Consider the following 10,700-nt stretch of genomic DNA (forward strand, 5'->3'; position numbering starts at 1 on the left):
CATGTACTACTCAACCCTCGGTTTTTGCTTGAAAATTCGGTCGTGTTAACACTTAAAAAACTATAATTTTCAAGCAAAAACCGAGGGTTGGTGGCCTTATTCATATATTTCTTTGCTCAATAGATTTCTTCATTAAATTAACTCATTTAAAAACAGAATGAGTTTAATTTTAAAACAAAAAAAATTCGAAGGAAGCGGTTTCTTCTCAGCTCTATCATCTCTCAAGTAGCCAACTTTGTCTCAAACAACAAATCCCTTATTTCCTCAGAAGCCCAAGCTGTTGGATCTGTTGCAAAAGCAGGAGTAAATATAAGCGAAGCAGTGAAAAGATCTAACGAGTTGAAAGAATTACAACATATAAGAGAAATGCGAAATAAAAGATTAGAAAATAAAAAAGGCAATGGTTTTAAAATTATTGGATAAAAATCTCAACTGATTAATGGGAGGTAACACTGTTTTTTATTTACTTCAGAGTAAAATAACAACTAGTTTATACACAGTTATTGATTTACAATAGACTATTATTGACTGGATACGCGTCACTAAGTAACAGATGGTTATATTAATATATAACATTCCGCCCATACAACATCAAGGTATGAGCTTTGTTTGATTTAAGCATAAGACGATAGGGTGTAATTAAGACGATATGTTATTTGTTGTTTTCTAAAATATCAATTTTTATACGCCCACATGAAATGGGGGGCGTATATTGTCGTCACCCATGTCCGTCCGTCCGTCCGTCCGTCCACAATTGCTCGTAAACACTCTACAGGGCACAATTCTTGACGGATTTTAACGAAACTTAGTATGTGTGTTCGCAATCACCCAAGTATAAACCCTATTGAAAATCAGCGAAATCCAAAAATATTTAGCATGAATTATTGCCCTTGTTAATTTTTAGCTCGTAAACACTCTAGAAGGCACAATTCTTGACAGATTTTGACGAAACTTGGTATGAGTGTTTGTAATCACCCAAGGATAAACCCTATTGAAAATCAGCGAAATCGAACAATATTAAGTATGAATTATTGCCCTTGTTCTTGCAAATGCGTTCAATTTTTAGCTCGTAAACACTCTAGAAGGCACAATTCTTGACAGATTTTGACGAAACTTGGTATGAGTGTTCGTTATCACCCAAGGATAGACCCTATTGAAAATCAGCGAAATCGAAAAATATTAAGTATGAATTATTGCCCTTGTTCTTGAAAACGCGTTCAATTTTTAGCTCGTAAACACTCTAGAAGGCATAATTCTTGAAGGATTTTAACGAAACTTGGTATGAGTGTTCGTAATCACCCAAGGATAAAACCTATAGAAAATCAGCGAAATCGAAAAATATTTAGTATGAATTATTGCCCTTGTTCTTGCAAATGCGTTCAATTTTTAGCTCGTAAACACTCTAGAAGGCACAATTCTTGACAGATTTTGACGAAACTTGGTATGAGTGTTTGTTATCACCCAAGGATAGACCCTATTGAAAATAAGCGAAATCGAAAAATATTAAGTATGAATTATTGCCCTTGTTCTTGAAAACGCGTTCAATTTTTAGCTCGTAAACACTTTAGAAGGCATAATTCTTGAAGGATTTTAACGAAACTTGGTATTAGTGCTCGTAATCACCCAAGGATAAACCCTATTGAAAATCCCCGAAATCGAAAAATATTTAGTATGAATTATTGCCCTTGTTCTTGCAAACGCGTTCAATTTTTAGCTCGTAAACACTCTAGAAGGCACATTTCTTGACAGATTTTGACGAAACTTGGTATGAGTGTTCGTTATCACCCAAGGATAGACCCTATTGAAAATCAGCGAAATCGAAAAATATTAATTATGAATTATTGCCCTTGTTCTTGAAAACGCATTCAATTTTTAGCCCATAAACACTCTAGAAGGCACAATTCTTGAAGGATTTTAACGAAACTTGGTATGAGTGTTCGTAATCACCCAAGGATAAACCCTATTGAAAATCAGCGAAATCAAAAAATATTTAGTATGAATTATTGCCCTTGTCATTGAAAACGTGTTCAATTTTTAGCTCGTAAACACTCTAGAAGGCACAATTCTTGAAGGATTTTAACGGAACTTGGTGAAATCTTTTATTATCACCCATGGATGAACCCTATCGAAAATCAAAAAAATCTGAATAGGAGTTATTGACCTCGTTCTTGAAAACGCTTTCAAATTTTAGCTCTTAAACACTAAAAGGCACGATTCTTGCCGGATTTTGACAAAGCTTGGTTTTATTATTCAGTACCATACTGAAGATTGAATATTTGCCTTCTAGAGTTTTCACAAGCTTAAATTGAACATGTTTTCAAGAACAAGGGCAATAACTCATACTCAATATATTATTCATATCGCCCTAAAGAATTCAAAAGAAGTGTATGACTGAAGGTTGAATATTTCATACTAGTGATTCTTACTGTACTGCTAAATATTTTTATTCATAAACAAAGCTGTCAGTGGGCGTATATTACCTTGCCTGGCAAGCTATCTTGTTTTATTCCAGACACAAGTTTAATAGATGCCAACATTTCATATCACGAAGAATATTTAAAACATCACAGGCAGTGGGTGACACACAAAGAGGGCAAGATTTTTACCAAACTCTGTGACAAATGTGCGAGGTTTCAAAATAGAACACGCGTTTTGGAAAAGGATATAATTCATGTGACGTATATCTACCGATTCTCTAGGAGCGGTCATGATCTTGAACTATGTCTACTAGCTGATTGTGTAAGAGGGGAGATAACCCTGAACTATGACTACCGATTCTCTAGGAGCGGTCATGACCTTGAACTATAACTACCGATTCACTAAGAGCGGTCATGACCTTAAAGTATACCTACCGATTCTGAAGGAATGGTAACGACCTTAAAGTATATCTACCGATTGTGTAAAAAGGGGAGATAACATTGAAGTGTATATCAATATACATGTAATTGTTTATGTTTTAAATTTTCTGTATTAAAAATTAATTTTGTAAACAGTTGTATTTATTAAAACCTAAAATTGCATTTCTATGGAGGTAAATGGTTTCAAATAATAGGGTAAAACCTATCTTTAACAAATGGCAGAAAAAAAATTAAAGATAAGATCCGATCTTTCAGTTATATGATCCAATTCGTTATTCGTTTAATAAGAAAGAAGAGGATTACATTATCATATCACCAACCGTTGGTTCTAGGTCTCAACTAAATTATGGGGGTAGGGTCACTTTCGAGATTAATTCATTATCGAATTGATTGCTTCTGTCTGATGCCTATTTCAAATACGATTTCAAAATCAAAGACGAAACTCTCAATGAGAATCGTGTACCACAAACCAACACAACATTGGAAAACAATTTCTTCCCATCTTTATTTCCTGAAATGGTTTTGGAAGCTGGTTCAAATCCCATAGAAACCATCAAACACCCCGGGAAATTTGACACAATGTTGAAAACAGTTCTATATCCCAAAAACTACAACTTGTTTCCGGATGGATAACTGATGTTGGTGATGGAAGTGCTTTAAAAGAAACGGCCAGAAATCTTCCAAATGATGCAAATGAAGATAGAATGAGAGCTATTGCTCGAAACACAATAGAAAGAGTAGGACGAGCAGGTAATCATGGATTTGAAAAACGAGTACTTCAGTACAATAATGTTGTTGAGAATAATAGGTGGGGTAATTACGTAAATTGGAAATTATATCCTTTATTTGGTCTGTTAGTATACAAAAGTTTCCATAGGGTTACCATATAAAATTCATCTACAAAGAGAAATCAATGATGATAAGATATTCTTCGGAGAGAATGCTTCAGATGCAAAATTAGAAATAACGAATCTCCAACTTTACATACCTGTAATAACACCATCAATTGAAGAAGAAACGAGAATATTCAACTCATTAACTAAAGATATTGAAATAGGATTTCTTCGTCGTAACACAATAGGTAGCATGACTTTAACTGGAGAATCCACTACATGGCCAATCACTAACACTATTAAACCAGCAAGATATTTAATGGTTGGTTTCAAAAACTTAACAGATTCTCAAACGAATAACAATTATATCTTTAGAGTAGCAATGAACCAAACTCAAGATCCTATAATCCATAAAGTTCAAGTAAGATTAAACAAAGATAATTATCCTAACCAACCTTTAACAATTAATCCATCCACGAAGGATTATAATGAATTGTATAGAAACTATAAAGATATGTGTGAAAAAACACAAGATGTAACCGGGTATTGTTTATTATTGGAAGAAGCAAAACATTTAATTAAAATATCCGACAGACGGATGATTCGTATAGATGAATCATTTAAATTACCCTCTTAAAAATGAAACCAGAAACTTCAGTAAAAGAATAATAGAAGCTATCGAAACGGAATCACCAACTACAATAACTTACAATGGTAAAAAGATCAAAATATCTAAAAAGCTTATCAATAGATATAAACATTGTAAAGTCCGTGTTGATATAGATTTGAAAAGAATTCAAAAGAGTGTAAAGGAAGGTGGATTTTTACCTTTCCTACATTTGATATTTGCTGGTCTGGCCGCAGCAGAGGCGACAGCTGATGAAGCGGCTGGAATAACACAATCTATCAACGCCAAGAAAGCAGCTGATACTGGAAAAAGTGAAAAACGTAGACATAATATGGAAATGGAAAAGATAGCACAAGGTTCAGGAGTATCAGATATATTAGGGACAGTTAAAGAATTTGGAAATCAGTTTATGGGGGCCGCCATGTTTGTTGACAACTAGATCAATAGGGGTAGTTTCGGAGTGAATATTCTGGAATTATTCAAATAAATTACGACAATTATTTCAAACACAGAAGGGATGTTTTGTACCAACTTAACAACCCTTACGTATATTTTTATTTTTCCTGGATATTCTATGCGTCATAAGGAATAAAATGACAGCTTTGACCTAATTTCCCAAGACTTTCTCCCAAGCAATGATTGCGGCTTTGCTGACATCATACGTCACGTTATAATGACGTCATCGTTATAGAGGATTCCTTTCACACCTTAAAGAAATTTCTCTAGATACCTTATAAAAGATTATCTACAGATCTTATATTCATAGAAGATTACCTTGACACATATGATTAATAGACAAAGTAGTTTGCATTACATACAGATCAGGTTGAATTTTTTTTATTTACAGTCAAGTAACCTAATTTCATGCTAACCTATTATTCGTGCATTTCCGGAAATGATTAATAATTTACATGTTCGACGTCGCATGACCTCCGCATTTGTTTGTTTTGGTAAACATAGGTTATCTGTACAATGTCAGCTAGTAGAATGAATCCAGTAGTTTCAAGCAAGGTAAAATGTGTATCAATGTATACTTTGACAAATACAAACTTGTGGATTTCAGTTATTACCAAACGTCACCATTTTTTATTGGCCGAATTTCCTTATAATCTCAAGCGGTAAGCGGTATTCGGAATTCCAGGTGTCGTCTGCTAGAATGTAGTCCAACGAATGAAGTCACGTGATCCACTAGCGGATTCCGTGTCAGCAGAAAATTTCGAAGGAACACAAAGTGGGCCATATTCTTATGTTGTTTCAGTGACTTTTAGCAATAAATCACGCTACGTATCTTATTTTGTCAGTCAATATTTGTTTTTAAAATCGTGGATCTTTGAAGGAATTTTCACTAGTTATAATGAATTGATATTAAAGATAAATACTAAGAGAAGTTAATTATACCACTGGGTATCAATACAACGTGTTTTTCTCGACTTATTTATAGATCAAAACATTGTACACGAAAATAGGTGACGTTATCTGTCGCCGTTGCCCAGTTTGTTGCTCATAAAATATGGGTCAAAGTGAAGAATTCATAAAGAAAATCGAAACAAACCAATTTTAATTATTTTGTAGGATAACTTCGACGGAATTGCACGAAAATAGGTTACACCACTGTAATTGTTAATAATTAATGTTAATTTATCAATAACCTGCGCTCTCATTCAAGGCCATGCCTTTATTCATATTATCTATAATGTTTATGGGTGGATCTTGGTGATGTGGAAAAGATATATATCGTTTAACTACATTTTAATCATAAAACTGGACGACGTGCATCTTAGTTATGGGCGCAGCCATATTCAATTAAGGGACATAACTCTCAATACATAAAATGATCAGAGGAGTCCGAAACACTGGACACTACATCCTTTCCCCCTTTAGATAAAAGAACATTGTCACTGGTTACACAATAGCACTGAAAGTTATTTGTGTTCTTTTCAAGTTAAAATAAAATTAAAAATGGATAACTGTCCACTTGATTAGATTTAAAATATTACGAATTAGTTAGCACATTGATTAAATATAATGTTACTCAAATCACAGTTCAGAACAATTGACTAGGAAATAATTAAAATTTGCCCAAAACATAGTCATTTAGATAACGGGGTCTATTACGATGTCTTCTTGGGTTTCTTCTCATTGGTTGTGGAATTATTGGATTTGGTCGTTGAGCATAACTATCATCCTCGATGTCATCTTCAGAATCGGATGTTGCTTTATTGAGCTGATTTGACGTAGTTGGTACCCTTTTTAGTAACGAGCTGTTTCTTGCATAAACTTTACCATTAGGTCGTTTCAGTGTAATCATAGATCCTTTTACATCTATTACAAGGGATGGTTCAGCACTAAAAGGCGTAGACAATTTATCGACTTTATTCTGTTTCACTAATACCAAGTCTCCTTGCATGAGATCAGATGATTTGGCATGGAACTTTTGATCTGCATATGATTTCATCTTACATTTGGCAGCTTTATCGTTTATTCTAGCCAATTTCTGGTGGTTGTCTTCACTTGGTGTTTCTAATGAATTTTCTGGAAGTTTGGTTTTGATTTGATGATTAAACAACAGTTAAGCTGGGGATACACCGGTTGTAGAATGTGGCGTTGCTTTCAACAAAAAATGAACGAATGTACTTTTCGATCGTACGCATAAACCTTTCAGCTTCACCATTTGCTTTAGGCCAGTATGGAGTGACACGTGCATGATGAAAACCAACAGTTTTAGCATATGATTGAAATTCTGCACCATTAAATGGGGGTCCATTATCAGATTTAAGTTCGTGAACAATTCCATGTGTAGCAAACATTTTGTCTAACTTCAGTATAATACAGTGAGCTGAGGTTGATTTGATGATTTCTACTTCTGGATAACGAGAGTAATAATCTATAACCACCAACAGATAGTCTCCAAAGGGAAATGGTCCGCAAAAATCAGCACTAACGTGACTCCAGGGTTGTGATAGACATTTTGTCATGTGAAGTGGTTCTGGTTTTGGTGAGGTTCCAGTGTTTGCTGATTGACATGGTATACAATGATTGATGAGTGATTCTGTATCTCGATCAATGTTGGGATACCATACTTTTTCTCGAAGTAATCGTTTGGTTTTAACAAATCCTTAGTGACCTTTGTGAGCTATTTTGAGACAATTGTCACGTAGGGTTCTGGTATTACCAATTTTGAATTTCTGAAAGCAACTGATGAAACAACCGATAAATGGTGTCTGACGTTGTAGAATGGTTTAATGTCAGGATCAGCCTTATTCCAGATATTGGTGTTGATAGATTGGATCAATTTCTGCATAGCTGCATCCGTCGATGTAGCTTCTCGGATCATCTCTAAAGTCATAGATTTTGGTACAGCATTATTAGCAATACAATTAACATATTCTTCTATATCTCTATCAAAATTTGATTGGAAGGGTTGAGGGTGTCTCGATAAGAAATCAGCAGGATTGTTAGCTCCTGGTTGATATTCAACTAGTAAGTTATATGGTTGCAAACGTAGTAACCAACGTTCAATTCTTGCTGTAGGTTTGGAAAGTGGTTTATTAAAAATCCTCTCTAATGGTTTGTGGTCCGTGATGATGATGAAATCTTTTCCATAGACATATAGATGATAACGTTATACAGACCAAACTATGGCAAGTGCTTCACGATCTATCTGGGAGTATCTTCTTTCAACATCATATAGGCTTCCGCTAGCATAAGATATGACGTAGCGATGATCATCTGCATCAACTTGGGTAAGTACTACAGGACTAGCATCTACAAAGATCTCTGTTTTTCTTGCAGGATCAAAGTACAATATAACTGTCTCGACTGATAGACTATCCTTCAGATTTTGGAAAGCTGTTTGATGTTCTTCAGTCCATGACCATTTGATTCCCTTTTTAGTTAATTCTCGGAGAGGGTCGGTGATTATCGAATGATGTGGAATGAATCGGGCTATATAGTTTGTCATTCCTAATAAGCTTCTAACAGCAACAGCATCTTGTGGAACAGGTGCTTCTTTGATTGCAGCAACTTTAGCAGGGTCTGGAGATTATACCCTGAGGCGAGAATATAAATCCGAAAAATTCAAGTTTGTGTTGGTTGAACAAATATTTGTCGAGATTTAGTGTAAGATTCTTTTCACGTAGGCGTTGAAATACCATATGAAGAGATTGGTTGTGGTCAGTGTCTTATTTACCATAGACAATGATATCGTCGGAGACGTTAATTACACCTGGTATGCCTGTCAAAACTTGCTGGATTATGTACTGGAATATCTCAGATGCCGAAGATAAGCCAAACAATAGTCTTTTGTACCTTCTTAAACCAAGGTGTGTTGCAAATGTTGTAAGGTAGCGTAATGATGGGGCTAACTCAATTTGGTGATAACCTTGAAAAAGATCAAGTCTTGAAAATGTTGTGGATCCGTTAAGGTATGATTTCATCTAAGGTTGGTGTTGGTTTACGTTGCATGGTAACAGCTGTGTTGGCTGCTCTCATATCAACACAAATTCTGACTGTGTTATTCCGTTTCGGTACGATAACAATGGGCGATACCCAAGGTGTTGGTCCAGATACTTCCTCGATGATGTCAGAGTCTTGAAGTTTTTGAAGTTCAGCTTCAACAAATTTTCTTGTATGGAAAGGAATGCGTCTCGGTAGGTTGAGCAATAAGTTTAACTGTTTCGTCGATGTGGATTTGGAATTGGTAGTCTTTTAGTTTGCCTAATCCTTGGAAAACATCTTTAAATTCAGATATTAAAGTCTCAGACTTTGGATAGATCAGATGATATTGTGGAATTTACTTGAAATATTTGAACGAGATCAAGTTCTAAACAAGACATGTACCCAATAAGAGTGCATAAAATAGTGCCGTACATTGCTTGATTGGAGTTTCTATAGTAGCATCAAATATTCCTAGGATTGGTAGAGGAATTGTTGAAATATACACGTAGATCTTAGATTTTGGTGTTCTCAACTCTAACGCTTTATGTCTGATGATTTTCTGATATGTTTCCTTGTCGGCGATATTGACTGATGCTCCAGTGTCGATGATAACAGGAATGGTTACACCAGCAATGGTAAGATTAGTAAGCGTTTGCTTGCTGTTTCAGAAGATGATTGACTGTCATGAATAAGATTGATTGATTTAGGTTTGGATCCTCCATTATTGGATTTCGACTTTGATTGGTTGTATCGATTGGTTGGTTTAGCAAGTCTTGGTATTTGTAAATTTGCTCTACAAACTCTTGCAAAATGATTTAACCTTCCACAATTAGAACAGGTTTCCCCTTTTGCTGGACATGGTTTGTCTACATGGGGCCAAAATCCACCACATAAGCCACAGGTTTTGTTTTGGTTATGCCGATTAGATTTGGGATGGTTGTGAGGTTTAGAATTCTTGGTTCCACCTGATGACATATAGTTGACAGATTCTGATTTTGTGGTATCGGTACGTGACGAATGATCCATTTGGTTAGTTTGACTCTCAGCGGATTCCATAGCTTGTGAAATATCTAAAGATATTGTCGAGTTTAAGATCCTTCTCTCTGAGTAGACGCCGTTTAAGTCTTGAAGAAGAGCATTTCTCGACTACTTGGTCAGCAATGGCATCATTAACATCAGGAAAATCACAAGCAGCTGATAGTGATCGAAGGCGAGTTACGTTACTTTTAAAAAAATGTTTGTTTTTTTCTAAATTCTTTATGAATTTCATCTGCTATTCCCATACCCATTTTCATCTTTGCTTTCAAGAGTTTAATGATTAATGCTCTTTGCATTCTCTCTTTGAAAGTTGGATTTGGAATATTTTCAAGTTCGATTATCATTTGTTTGTCTGCTTCGTGTCTGCACTTTATGTTTTTATTTCTGTATAAAATGTTTAAGTGCAGCAGTATCAACTCTATTGACGGGTTCTTCACCTGGTTTTGGTTTATCGTTTTGGTCTAATCGTAGATCTTACCTTGTACCTGGACCAGTGTAATTATGACCGGGAAGATGTTTTTCTCCAGGGTATTTTGCCCATGGAAAACAAGGAAGAGAACCTAATGATTTTTGAATGTCAGAACCGAAATAAGTTTGAGCAATTATCATTGACATATTTATATAATAATTTTAAAACCATTGCCTTTTTTATTTTCTTATCTTTTATTTCGCATTTCTCTTATATGTTGTAATTCTTTCAACTCGTTAGATCTTTCACTGCTTCGCTTATATTTACTCCTGCTTTTGCAACAGATCCTACAGATCCAACGGCATGGGCTTCTGAGGAAATAAGGGATTTGTTGTTTGAGACAAAGTTGGCTACTTTTGGGATGAGAGATGATAGAGCCAAGAAGAAACCGTCTCCTTCGAATTTCTTTTGTTTGTGTTTTAAAATTAACTCATTCT

At 35.1% G+C, this 10,700-nt stretch overlaps 2 protein-coding genes across 2 annotated transcripts; one reads left to right on the top strand and one right to left on the bottom strand.

Annotated features, from left to right (window-relative positions):
* Positions 1 to 3,562: 3,562 nt before the first annotated feature.
* LOTGIDRAFT_153694 (hypothetical protein) lies at positions 3,563 to 4,758 on the top strand (the record flags this gene model as incomplete). Its single annotated transcript, XM_009059717.1, has 3 exons — positions 3,563 to 3,608; positions 3,736 to 4,234; positions 4,341 to 4,758. 3 exons carry the CDS (start codon positions 3,563 to 3,565, stop codon positions 4,756 to 4,758), a joined length of 963 nt encoding a protein of 320 aa, XP_009057965.1.
* Positions 4,759 to 6,387: 1,629 nt separating this feature from the next.
* Positions 6,388 to 10,409, bottom strand: LOTGIDRAFT_153695 (hypothetical protein; the record flags this gene model as incomplete). The annotated part of the gene is made up of 2 exons (XM_009059718.1): positions 6,388 to 6,851; positions 10,280 to 10,409. 2 exons carry the CDS (start codon positions 10,407 to 10,409, stop codon positions 6,388 to 6,390), a joined length of 594 nt encoding a protein of 197 aa, XP_009057966.1.
* Between the last annotated feature and the right edge of the window lie 291 nt (positions 10,410 to 10,700).

The sequence above is a fragment of the Lottia gigantea genome, assembly GCF_000327385.1.
Source record: "Lottia gigantea unplaced genomic scaffold LOTGIsca_4, whole genome shotgun sequence".
Lineage (NCBI taxonomy): Eukaryota > Metazoa > Mollusca > Gastropoda > Lottiidae > Lottia > Lottia gigantea.